The 13724-nt window shown below is 55.1% G+C and overlaps 1 protein-coding gene across 2 annotated transcripts in view; it reads right to left on the bottom strand.

The window, feature by feature from the left end:
• SULT4A1 (sulfotransferase family 4A, member 1) overlaps window positions 1–10911 on the bottom strand; it is a 33243-nt gene extending 22332 nt beyond the window's left edge. For both annotated transcript variants that reach the window (XM_012664236.1, XM_012664237.1), the window contains exon 1: window positions 10657–10911. In XM_012664236.1, the coding sequence (XP_012519690.1) occupies window positions 10657–10825 (169 nt within the window). In that variant the 5' untranslated portion in view covers window positions 10826–10911. The remainder of the gene's footprint in view (window positions 1–10656) is intronic.
• Between the last annotated feature and the right edge of the window lie 2813 nt (window positions 10912–13724).

Below are 13724 nucleotides of genomic sequence, written 5' to 3'. Positions count from 1 at the left end.
ATACGCACACACACAGCACATACACACACATCACACACAGACACAAATACGCATACACACAGCACATACATACACATCACACAGACACAAATATGTATACGCACACACACAGCACGTACATAAACACACATCACAGACACAAATACACATACACACAGCACATACATACACATCATAGACACAAATATGCACACAGCACACATACACACACATCACACACAGACGCAAATATGCATACACATACACGCAGCACATACATACACATCACACACAGACACAAATACACATACACATAGCACATACATACACATCACACAGAGACACAAATATGCATACACGGAGCACATACATACACATCACACAGAGACACAAATATGCATACACGGAGCACATACATACACATCACACAGAGACACAAATATGCATACGCACACACACAGCACATACGCACATCACACAGACACAAATACGCATACACACACACAGCACACATACCACGCACACACACCATATACATATACACACATAACAGACACAAATATGCATACACACACCACACACACAGTACACATACCACACACACACCATATACATACACACAATCACACACAAATATACATACACATACACACATCACATACAGAGCACACATACCACACGTCCCAAACCACACACACACACACACACGTGCAGCCTCAAGTCTCACAAAGCAAGTGAATAGCAAAACCAAGGCCACACCCCACATGAACTCACTTCCAGGCTAAAGCTCTGATCACTAAAATCCCCACTGTCTCCTAGCTGGGGATTGAGCAAGGGTGAGACAGAGGGAGGAGTCACTGGGACCAACTCCCACCATGACAGTGGCAGCTGGCTTCTCCCTTGGCCCCCAGGGAAACGAGCTGCAGCCACAAACCACCCCCTCTCCCAGCCCACATTCCAGCAGCCAGGCCCCTGCTGGACACAGAGGGGAAGCAGATGGGTCCCTGCCTGGGATTTTCTCCTCCTGCTGGGAGGAGGTCGAGCAGATACGGCCCCACAACCAGGCCTGCCCGCTGGCTGGGCTGCTGACTACTGCCCCTGGCTCCTGAACCCCAAAGACCTGGAGCCCTGATTTCCCGACAAGCTCTGCCAGTGACTCTGGGGGGCCTGAAAAAGTCAGGGCTCCTCTGGGCCTCAGCTTCCTCCGAGGGAAATTCTCATGGGCCCTTAGCTCTGTGTTCTGGGCACACGACCCCCACCAAAGGCTCCAGCACCATCACACGGGGCCAGCCACAGCCAGCAGAGCAGGTGGCTCTGCCCTGGGGGGAGAGGCTTGGCCCCAGGGAGAAGCTCCGCCCTGTACGAGTGCTTCAGAAAGTCAGTGAAGGCTCTTGCAGAAGACAGCGCTTGAAGGGGGTCCTTAAGGACACGGAGAGAAGCGGCTGAAGGCCTGGGGAAGAGGGGCTGTGGTGTGCAGCACTAGGGGCCCCAGCTCTGCCCTGGCCCCATCCACGTCTTTGCCATGTGACTTCACAGCCCCCCATACAGATCCTGCTCTGTGATTCTGGGCACAGCCACGTGACTTGTGGCCAACGTGGACCTCTGCATACCTCTCTTGTTCTTTTGCACTTCTACCCACCGCCAAGAGAGGGCCATTCCCAGGCTGGCCTGCCAGTCCCAGGGAGAGAAACGGGAACCTGAGCAGAGCTGCCCCAGCCAGGACCAGCTGAAGCAGAGCCCACGACAACCTGCAGACACGTGGGCCAGTGTGGCCAAGATCGGTGTAGAAAGAATCAGTGCCTTGCCCAAAATCAAAATTCAGACCTAGATCTCTACAACCCACCCCAGCAGACCCTGCCAGTCCCATCCTATACCCCCCAGCTACCTACGGAGGTCACCTACAGCTCAGGTGGACGTGTCCCCTACACGTGAAGGCACCTGACCTCAGCGCCTGTGCCTGCTTTCTGACCAGTCACGGAGAAGCAGGCCCGGAAGTGCAGGGGAGCCAACGCCCTGAGCAACCCCACGGCTGAGGGACGGGACACACACCGGCCCCTGCCCCATGAGGGAAGGCTCCTGAGCTATGCTCACGCCGTCTCTCGGGGATGCCCAGCAGGCTGTGCCCAGGTGCCCGGCTCCTCCCCTGCCCTTGCCTTCTGAGGCCACGGCCCACCTCGCCAAGGGGCGGCCCCTCTCCAGGACCCAAGCACACCCACTCACGTGCCTGGGCTCTCAGCCCAGAGAGAGGCAGAACCACCACGTGGGCCCCGGATCCAGGAGGCCTGATTTGGAAACGGCGCGGCTGCCTCCTGACGCCGAGCGAGACTCAGCCCCCGTGTCAGTTTCCGCATCTGTAAGGTGAGGACGGTCACGAGGACGCCGTGCAATTCCTCATACAGCGCTCTCAAGGCGCCAAAGGCGGCATGGACAGTGCTGACAACAATGGCGGAGGAGACGCTGACCCCAACACATGACCCCGGGGCTGGCGCCACCCAAAGCTGGGCCCACTGGAGCAGACCAGGGAGATACCACCTGCAGTCAAGCTGGCCTGGCCAGTTTCTTCTCAGGGCCTTGGTTGCTTACTCGGAAATGGCCTATTTCATGGCAAAGTTGTGAGGATGGACAGGACAATACGACGTACCTGGCAGAGAGAAGGACAAATGCCCACCACCCAATCCACTGTCCCTGCCATTGCCAGCAAGGCCACAAAGCACGCATTAGGAAGGCATTACCTCACAACAGGCCCTTCGCTCCCACTCACACACTCCAGAAGCCCACACTGGGAGCCTCCCTGCTAACCACAGCATAGTCACATCGTCCGATGCGCTGTCCCACACTCCCAGAGCTGCAGACACGTCCACCACCTTATCTGGTGGTCAGGAGACCAGGAGGGACCACCAGGGCCACTTCCCCCCAGGGTGCACAGAGCTGGAGGAGCTGCCCCCACACTCGCAGGAGAGGCCAGATAAACTGTAAGATCCTGGCTTCACTCAACCGAGGGGCTGCACTCTCAGGAAAGATGGACCCTCCAAAGAGAGGCAGGACACCGTGGCTCACCTGAGACACGGCCTGGAGAGAGAGGAGCCAGGACCATGAAACGGGAAAGAAGAATTCAGCTAAAATGTTTACGAACTGCTAAAGGCCGACTGTGGCCTACAAGAGAGCACAGAACCCCCGGGGCCAGAGACCCAGGACAGAGCTCAACCCAAACACAGCTCTTCGCAGACCTACACCAAGTGCTCAGGAGCAAGAGTGCCACAGCTACAGAAAAAGCAAAAGACCCTGCCTGCACCCTTCTTCCCTATGGGAATATGGCTTTAAGACGCTGGGGGAGGGGCAGCAAACACTGTCACCCCCCCGCCCCTGGGGCACCAGTGAAGACCCCATGTGACTGCAGACGAGCGAAAGGAAAAACCAAAGCTCTACCCTTCGGAGAGGGGCAAGAAGCCGTCCCTGGGCCCTGACTGCCAGAGACCCCCAGGTGCTAGAGAAGGGACATGAAGCTTTCCTGCACAGACCCACCATGCAGGAAGGGTTTGGCTGCCACTCAGAGGAGGGTAGGCAGTGAGGAAGCCCCCACCCAAACCCAGGAACACGGAGCCTGTGTAAGACTGCCGTTAGTCCAGACAACAGAGAACCCCCAAACCCTCCTGTCCACGCTAGTAAACCAAGGTAACAAGCAAGGGCAGTCTACCACTGGCAGGGGGACAGGCGTGTGGGGAGAAAACTCTGCTGCGGCTCAGACCAGCAAGGAAGACCAAAAGCTGACGGTGGAGCAGGAACGTTGAGAAAAACCCTCTGGAATCTCAGCCCCTTTCCTGAGCTGCAGGAATTTGAAACCAGTGGTCACTCAATGTAACCAGACCAACAACAGAACCCAGCCCAGCCCAACTAGACTAACTCAGTCCCCTATACTAAGTCCTAGCAGGGAAAAGGCTGGCTCACTTCCAAGCATAAACCTGGCTGACCTCAGTCTCCACTGTCTGACACACTATGTCCAGCAGTCAAAAGGTACTACTCACAAGAAAGGCAAGAAAAAATTATCTGTCAAGAGACAAAGCAATCAACAGAATCAGAGTCAGGGAATTTAAAATAAGTCTGATTAACATGTTAAAGGCCACCATGGACGACATGCACGAACAGATGGAATATTTCAGCAGAGAAATGTAAACTATAAGTAAAAATGCTAGAGGGAAATAACGCAGTGATAGAAACATAGAATGCTTTCCACAGCTCACCAGCAGATTTGACACAGTGGAGGAAAGAATCAGCCAGAAGACTGGTCCACAGAAACTACCCAAACTGGAACACAGAAAAAGAAGCTGTGCCTATAGCCCCAGCTACTCAGGAGGCAGAAACAGAAGGATCGCTTGAGCCCAGGAGTTCAAGGCCGGCCTGGGAACATGGCAAGACCCCATCTCGAAAAAAAAAGAGAGAGGGAGAGAGGGTGAAAAAAACCAGAAGAGAACATTCAAGAGCTGTAGGGCAGTATCAAACTTAATATTAATATATGTAATTAGAATCTCAAAAGAAGAGAGGATAAAATAGAAGAAATATTTGACTAGATAATGGCTCACAATTTTTCCAAAATAATGAAAAGCATCAAACCACAGGTCCAAGAAGCTAAGAGAACCCCAAGCAAGGTAACTAATGAAAAAACAACAACAAAAAAACCTAGATACATAATACTCAAAGTGCTGAAAATGAAAGATGAAGAGAAAACGCCGATGGCAGCCAGGAGAAAAGACACATTTCCCAGAGGAAAAAAATCACAGCCAACATTTCACCGGAAACTGCGCAAGCCGGAGGGCACGGGACTGACCGCGCTGCAGTGCTGAAAGACACTGAGGAGGAGACCGGGAAGGACGTTTAGTCCCACATTCAGCAGCCGAGTGGACCAGGAAGATGGGACGTCCCCGTCACGTGACCAGAGGGAAGGGGAGGAGGGAGGGGAGGGGAGCAATGAGCCAGACAAGAGGAGCAAATGTGCAGGAGTGAGACGCGGTCTATATTCGGTGGATCCAACCGGAGGGCAGGCCGAGGAACACGGGCGTCCCTGGAGGCGACGGGAGCCCCCTCGGAGCTCTATGGAGGGAGTGCCCAGGTCACACTTGTGCTTCTCGGAGATCGCTTCAGCTACAGAGTGAAAGATGAACCCAACAGGGGCTGAGGAGGAGGCCCTGCCACACTCCAGGAGATGGGAAGGCTCCTAAGACTGTGGCAGGGGCGGCAGGGGCAGGGCCCGCCCCCAGGGGAAGCGAGTAACGAGGAGCACTGGAGAAGTCATCTCCGTCTGGGAGGCGGGAGAGACCAGGAACTCAGGATGCGGCCCTGAAGCTCGGACAGGGACGCGGGGTCTCTCCCTGTTCCACCAAGGCCGGAAGGATGAGCCCCCAGAGGCGCCTGTCCCCTTCTTTCTCCCGAATCCCGTGAGCTATTCAGGCTTTCGCTTCCCACGCCCGGTTAGTGATGGGGAGAGACGATCCCCCAGCAGACCCAGGAACTGACTGGCCGCCCCTTCCCCAGTTTCAAGCCTCTTGCTTACGTGTAAACAGCTAGAAGAGGAGAAAGGGGAAGAAACCAGGGAGAGGAAGAACGGAGAAAGGAAAGAGGAGCTTCCCAGCATCCTGGTACAAAGCCGCCGGCTCCATTCTTCCGGCCTCTGCAACCTCTGTGGGAAGCAGGTCACCTGCCACGGTGTTGCGGCACACCCTGTTACTCTGTGTGTGAACGCAAAGGGCTTGGCAATCCCCCCGACCTCAGAACCTTCTAGATTGTGGCAGGTCCCTTGATGTCTTGTAGCTTCCTCATCCACACACCAGGCGCTGAGCAGTCTCCTCCCCGTGGGAGAACCCAGGAAGCACTGGCACGGACCAGGTGCTGGGGGAATGCTGGCTCCCATCCTCTTACTTCCCTCTGTGTGGCTGGTTTCTCTCCACGGTCTACACGTACAAACTGTACACTCAGATGTGATACCACCCCAGCCCTTGCCCTTGCTGGGTCTTCATTTTCACATCTACAAAAAGGAAATAATCACAAGAGCACAGGGCTGTCCCGAGGACCAAATGCAGTAGAGAGTGGGACGGTATCTATAATGGGTAATCCACCAAGCTACCTCCTCCTCCAGGCAGGCTTCCCAGATCCTCCCCAGCTGAACCCTCATTCTGGGCCCTCTAGCCAGCCCTGAGAACGACCACCTGGCTTGTCAGTTAACTTTCAGCACCAGATCCTGGCTTCCCCCATGCTGTTGCAAGCTCCTCAAGGACAACGTCACCTCACTGACAATGCACCCAAAGCCACCTCTCCTGGGCACAGTGACACGCACACCAAGAAAACTAGGCTATCGGTCCTGCCTGTGACCTGCACACTGGGTCTTCCCCCAGCTGCTTCACCCTCAAGTTGTCTGAAAACTTAAGACTGAAATGAGTCAATCAGATCCAATCCCCTCATTTTTCAGGAACAAACTGAGGTTCAGAGAGATCAGGTGGCTCAGCCACAGCCACACGCTGACGGATGGAACTCGGCCCAGGCAGGCCTCGCTCCCTTCCCTCCCGATTGACAAGACAAGGCGCGTGCTCTCCAGGACTGGCCGGAACCAGCCGGAACACAGACTCGGGGAGGTGGGCGCTCCAAAGCTGACGCTCTGCGGCTATGGGGCTCTGCCCCGTTGGAAATAACCAGTCAGCAAAACCAAGTCCGGGACAAGATGTTCTCACGTACACAATCGGATTCAACACTACCACAATGCTGGAACCAAACAGGCTCTGCCAGAATGAACGGTTATGAACAAGGACAGTGATGACAGAAAGGTCCCCCTCAGAAAACACAATGGGCTCGCGCTATTTGCGTCATGGTTTTAACTGGTGCTGCCCAGCAGAACTTCAGCAATGGCGGGAATATCCCACATCTGTGCTGTCCCACATGGTAGCCACTAGCCACATGTGGCACTGAGCACCGGAAACGGTGCACGCTACTGAGGAACTGAGTTTCTACTTTCAGGTCATTCTAAGTCGTCGAATTTAAATAGCCCCCTGTGGGCAGAGGCTCCTGTATTGGACAGCACAGTCCTAACACGTCATCTGAGCTAAAATGTCAGAAACCCAGGAAGAATCCCAGTGGCAGTGCAGTGCTCCAGCCGGGAGGCAGAAGGCTGGGATCTAATCCTCACTGCCTCGGCCACCAGAAAGCCCTCAGCCCCCGTGAACCCATTTACCCACCAGTGGGGGAGTCGACAAGGGACTCTCCAGGCCCTTCTGGCTGTGACCACCTGCAAATTCACTGTGATCTCCTAGACTCGGGCACTGGGAATCCAAGGAGCCCGGGGATCCCTGCCAGGGCAGGTGAAGGGGGCAGCTGTCAGTCCTGGCTACGCGCCCCACTCCAGCGCCGACCACGTCCCCCATTCTCCCCAGCAGACTGTGGGCTCATTGAGCACAGACACCACATGGCGCCTCTGTCTCCCCGGCACCCAGAAAAGCATCTGGGCACAACAGGTGCTCAGGGAGTCAAAGTCAGTGTTAATAACAACGACCCTTTCCTGCGCTTACCATGCGTCTGGAGCTGGGCTAGGGGTTCGCACCCACCATTCTGCTCATCCTGACAATCACACATCAGGGGGATACGGCGGTCTTTCCCCCCTCCACCAAAACCACATCTCAGAGAGGGTCACTTGCCCAGGGTCACCAGCTAGTGAGCAGCAAAGCTGCATTCAAAGCCAGGACGTCTGACCCCAAAGCCAGGTTCCTAATTTCTGAGCACTGGGGCCTCCTGCAGATCCCCCTGGTAGGGGAGGGACGACAAGGAAAAGGACATGTGAACAGACCACCTGAAGGACACCTGGAGAGGACTCAGGGCAGTGACAGAACCTCAAAATCCCTAAGTGGCCTGACACGTCCAGTGTTATAAAGCATACTCAAAAGAGGGCTGGATCCCCCCTCCTCCCTCGGCGTTCCGAAGGCAACAGGGCCCCTGCAGGGCAGGGCAGAGGCTGGCTGTGGAGCAGGAGACCTAACCAGACCTGGCCTCTGTCCCTCAGTGACTCTGAGCAAGTTTCTGCCTTCTCTGGGCCTCTGAAAGAAAAGGAACACGAGTCCCTGACAGGTTACAGTGGTAGAGCACCTGGCTCTACCACTGGCCCTGGCCCTGGCCCCTCGGCCTTGCCTTCCCTTCTGTACCAGCTGCCACCGGAGGTGACTTCAGGACCCTTCTTCTCTAGCTGAAAGAAATCTTTAGGGCAGATTTTTAGGACCAATTCTTCAATCCCTGGATCACGTCATATAACAAACTTCACGAACAGTGGGAGGCAGGGGGATCCTTTCCGAGCACGGCCTCAAAGCGAGAGCAGGCCACCTCTCCTGAGAAAACTCCCCCGCCGCCTCGCCCACGGGATGGCCGAGAAAGGTCGGAAAGAGCAGGCTAGAGCGCCGGGAAGCCGGTGGAGAAGGAACCGGGAACAACGGCCGCGTCACGCCACGCGCTCTGCTTCTCCTTAACCAGAGGACCATGCAAGGCCCTCGGTCAGCTCAAGTCAGCCTCGCACCAGCCGCATGAGCTCAGGCAAGGAAGGCACTTAACCCCCTAGAGGCTCCATTTCCCTACCTGTGAAATGGGAGGCTAGCCCTGTCCTGCCTCACAGCGCTTTGGGCAGAATCCGCCGTGAGGACAGAGGCAAAGAGCTTTGTCAGCCGCAAAGCACGGGCCGCGAGGGCAGTCAGCAGTCCAGTTACCAACGTCATCTGCTCCTGGCTCCCACTCAGTGCCAGCAGGGTCGTCCCCTGCCCAGCCCTCACGGGCAGGCGGCGGACAGAGTGGAAATACTAAGAGGCCACAAGGGCTGTTGAAAACTTTTTTTTTAAGTTTTACAAAGGTGGCTGTCTAGGGCTTTGTGTGAAGAGACCTCACAAAGGGTCTTCAAGGCCATTGCTGGGCTTTCTGTTACCAAGGGAAAGAGCCACTGTGGGTACTCTCCTTGTTAAAAAGTCTAGGTCGGATGTGTTTTTCTTGGTCTTTGGAAGATGTAAGTTACATGATATGATTTTTGGTTATCTAGAAAACTTCCCTAAAACTAACATAACCAATCCTCACCAAGGTGACCAGAAAGGTCCCAGCAGAACCCCACCAAGCCCCGATGCAGGGTCCCGACAGAGCACCCCCCACCACCTCCAGGTACACAGCTTTCCAAGCAAGCCTCCTCGCCAGCCCTCCTCAGTGGAGCACGAACATCAAGTGACACATGGGCCTCCCACACCCTTCCAGGGACTTAACTTCTCAACCTCCGTCGCCTCATCCCTGAAACAGGAGGAGCAATACAGGACCTTAAACCTCATCTGCAATTACAAAATCCTAAAGAGCTCTGAAAACCAAGTTTTTCACAACTCATTTGAAGGCAAATCCTGTCCTAAACCGATATGAGACTATCTTTAATCTTTACTTATCCCACTTAATGGGGATATTCACACATTTTATGGCAAAAATATCATCAATGTGTCGTTCCAGAGTATAACCCCAAACCCAGCTGGGGATCTTACAGCATGGACGCTCTGTGCACAATTTCTCTAAAATCTGAAAACTTCTGAGTGTCCACACCTGTGGGGCTCCACCGTGTGGGGGAGGGGCTGGGGGACTGCTGTGAAGGAAGGTCCCTGGCCACAGCAGGTCCTGCGCCGTCTCCTTCCACTCCCTCCCCCCAGGGAGCCCAGCTAGACTACAGTCAGCCCACCTCCAGGCCCAGCACCCTGCACTGACAGCCCCTACCCCGACCTTTCTCGGAAGGGTGTCTGGGACTAGACACAGCTATGACAGCTTTTCCTGCAACGTGCCCCACTGCTGGTCCACCACGACCTTAGGGCCAGACACCTTCTAAATCAATGTACAGTCTGCTTCGAACACAGAGGCAATAAGGGAAACCCTGAGGACACGTTGGGAGAACAGGAAAGCTACCTCCTTTCCCTACAAACCTCCGATGGCGCACTACACAACCACCTCTCACGTCAGGTCTGGAGACGGACTGGCCTGGCTTTAAATCCCAGGTCTGCCACTCACGGGCTGAGTGACCTTGGACAAGCCTCCTCTCCTCTCTGAGCCTCAGTGCCCAGACTGTAAAGTGGGAACGACCATCTCTAGCTTAAATGGTGGTTGCGAACATGCTGTCCGTGCTGGGAAATGCGAATGCCCGGGTGCTGCCCGGGTGCTGGAGGCAGCTCTGAAACCAGAGAACGCACGAAGCAAAGCGCTCGGCACCGGGGCAGGGCCGGTCCCATCCCCCATCTGGAGCCCACGCTGCAAAGAGGGACGTACAGACAGCCCTTACACTCGTGTTATCCCCCTTTCCACGTGATCACCAGGACTCTGCACTCATCAAAGGCTGGACGGGATTCAGGAACAGAGAGGTTGAGTGACCTGTCCAAGGTCACACAGCCGGCAGATAAACGGAGGAACGGCATGGGTGGGTGGCGGCCCTGGGCCCGTCTTCCTGGCAGCGCCGGCCAAACAGGCCCCATCTCCCCGGAACGCTGCCCGGCCGCGGGCCCCGGGCCGCCCCCGAAGGACACCGGCCTCGGTTTCCCCCGTGCGAGCCAAGCCCTCCCCGCCCCGTCCCGGGGGGAGGGCGGTGGGCGCAGGCGGACGCCGGCGCCGCAGAGCCGGGCGGCGGGCGGGCGCGGCCGGCGCGGGGCTCACCGGACTTGGGGTAGGTGACGATCCACACGTCGCTGGGCCGCACCGGGAAGTTGGCGATCTCCTCCATCTTCCCGCGGCAGAAGGGCGGCAGCCGCACGCCGTGGAACTCGAAGTACTTGCTCTCGAACTCCCCCGGGGTGCTGGGGGTCTCGGCCTCGCTCTCCGCCATGCCGCCGCGCTGCCGCCGCCGCCCGCCCGCGTCCGCACGCGCCCGCGCCCCGCACGCGCCCGCGTCCCGCCGGCGCGCGGCGGCCGCTCCGCAGGCGTGACGTCACGGCGCCGGCCGGCGCGGGAGCTCCGCCGCGGTATGACGTCATGGCGCCGCCTGGCGCTGGCGGCCCTCCGCAGGCGTGACGTCACGGCGCCGCCCGGGCGCGCCCCACCCCCACCCCCACGGCGACCCCGAGCGTGGCCCGCTGTCCGCCTACCCTGCACTCCTGCCCTGGACTCCGCGTCCACGCGTTCAGCTCACCCTTCTGGCATCCAGCGAGCGCTCAACGCAGGCTCAGGAGCTATTCCAGCCAGAAGTGACCTTAAAAATTCATTGTCCTCCCAACCAGTGTTTAGGGAGCGCCTGATCTGTGCCACAGACTCGTGAGACAGACGCATCGAGATAGAAGACCGGCAGAAGCCTGGCCCTCTTGGAGCTTACGTTAGTAAATAGCCAAGGCGACTGCAGGTAATGAAGGACAGGTGCTGTGAAAACTACGCTTCGTGCTATCCCGGAGCAGAAGGGGCGGGGTCTGGAGGAGCGTTGGATTGCAGATTCCAGCGCCAGTGCCAGACCTAGAGAGAGAGACTTTCCTGGGGCAGGACCTAGAAATGTGCAAACTACAGTTTGAGAACAGCCTAGTTCTAGAAAGATCTCAGTACAGCCCCTTGTCCAAGCATTCACTCAACACACCTATGTTAAGCACCTACTGACATGGCTTGGGACTGGCGGCACACAGAGATGACAAGGACACAGCCCTGGTCTAATGCTGCATCTCGGCATCGTCAGCTGTGAAACGGGAAGAATAATCCGTTCCTCTAAGTGCTGTAGCCAGGAGGACGGGAGGCGTCTATGCCAGCAAGAATCTGGAGCAGAACAGATGGGCAGGACCTATTCCTGCCCTCTCCCTCTTGCTCTAGAGTGACACACTTGCAGCCTGGCACAGAGACACACATGGGCTGAGAGGCATAGGCCATGTGTGCATGGTGGACAGAGAGCTGTAACTGAGCAATGAACCCTGACTCAGGAGGCTTGGGGATACCATTCCAAAAAAGAAAGTATATTCCAAGCACCCAGATTATCAATAACAATTCAGGCGCAGATTCTCACTGTGGGAGAAGGAGGGAGAAGGAGGATATAAGTGGGCAATGGAAGGAGGCAACCCTGTGGGATTGGATTGGAATTGGAGGTACTGACATGAATTTACAATTTTTAGAAATACCTATTTCTGGGGCTGGGTGCGGTGGCTCATGCCTGTAATCCCAGCACTCTGGGAGGCTGAGGAGGGAGGATTGCTTGAGCTCAGGAGTTTGAGACCAGCCTGAGCAAGAGCGAGACCCCATCTCTACTAAAAATAGAAATATTAACCGGGCGTCGTGGCGTATGCCTGTAGTCCCAGCTACCTGGGAAGCTGAGGCAGAAGGATTGCTTGAGCCCAGGAGTTTGAGGTTGCTGTGAGCTAGGATGATGCCACTGCACTCTACCCAGGGCGACAGAGCAAGACTCTGTCTAAAAAAAAAAAAATACCTATTTCTGATCTTTGCTGAAAGGTCTTTAGGCAATGATATCTCAATGATACTAGGCATACCCACTGCCCAGATGTTCTTTTCTAAATACTTCCCCAACGAAAAGGAACTAGGGTTTCTTGGAGACTACTCCAATTCCAGGGCGAGGAAAGGACAAGATTGAGCCTAAAACATCTTCTTGAGCCAAAAAGTAAGGATGTGTTAAAAACTGATGGGAATAGGTCAAAAGGGCACAGGACCCAGCGAGAAAGGATTACCACAGGCCGAATCAGAAACAATTTGAGCACAGTAGACAAAAACTGGAAACAACTCAAATGCCCATGAACAGGAATATGGATAAATTGTGATGTACTCGTGCAAGAGAAACCACACAGCAATAAAAAAGAATTCCTGTTATGTGCGACAAGATGGAATCTCACAGTCAAAATGAAGAACAGAAAAAGCCAAACACTAAAGAGGAAATGTGTGATTCCATTTATGTATAGTTCAAAGACAAGCAAAACTAATCTGTCGAGATAGAGGTCGGCATAGTCTTAACTTGGGGCATGGAGGGGCTGACTGGGAATAGACACAGGTGCCTCCCCTCCAGGCTGAGTGCATCACCCACAGAATGCTTATCAATTACAAAGGAAAAAGCATAACTTTGCAGTAGAGAAATCTAGCAGACAGCATCTGCGATGGTTAGTTTTATATGTCAACTGGGCCATGAGATGCCCGGATAGCTGGTTAAACATTGTGTGTAGGTATGTCTGGGAGGGTGTTTCCAGAGGAGATTGGCATTTGTGTTGGTCAGCTCAGTAAACAGATGGCCTCCGCCACGTGAGTGGGCAGCATTCAGTCCATTGTGGGCCTGAATACAACAAAAGGCAGAGAAAGGTTGGATTTGCTCTCACCTGACTGCTTCAGCTGGGACATCCGTCTTCTCCCGCCCTCCGTGCACCTGGTTCTCAGGCGCTCAGACCCAGACGGGAGCTACATCATCAGTTCTCCGGCTCTCGGGCCCTCACACTACACCACTGGCTTTCCTGGGTCTCCAGCTTGCACATAGCAGATCATTCTCAGCCTCCATAACCGTGTGAGCCAATACCTTACAGTAAACCTCTTTCTAGCATAGCTCCTATCCGTCAGTTTCTCTGGAGAACCCTGCCTTGCACACCACCTTAGCCAGGTGATGAAATAAACATCACCAGTAACATGGCAAATTGACCGCATGTGATGCTCTGAAAAGGGACTGAACCATTTATGTGGTATTCCTACCAAAAATTCATACCCTGAGTCTCATAATGAGAAATGAATACAAAACCCAAGTTAAGGGACATTTCATAAAACAA

This window comes from Propithecus coquereli, unplaced genomic scaffold (assembly GCF_000956105.1).
Source record: "Propithecus coquereli isolate 6110/MARCELLA unplaced genomic scaffold, Pcoq_1.0 Scaffold876, whole genome shotgun sequence".
NCBI lineage: Eukaryota > Metazoa > Chordata > Mammalia > Primates > Indriidae > Propithecus > Propithecus coquereli.
This window is presented reverse-complemented; position numbering and strand designations above follow the sequence as displayed.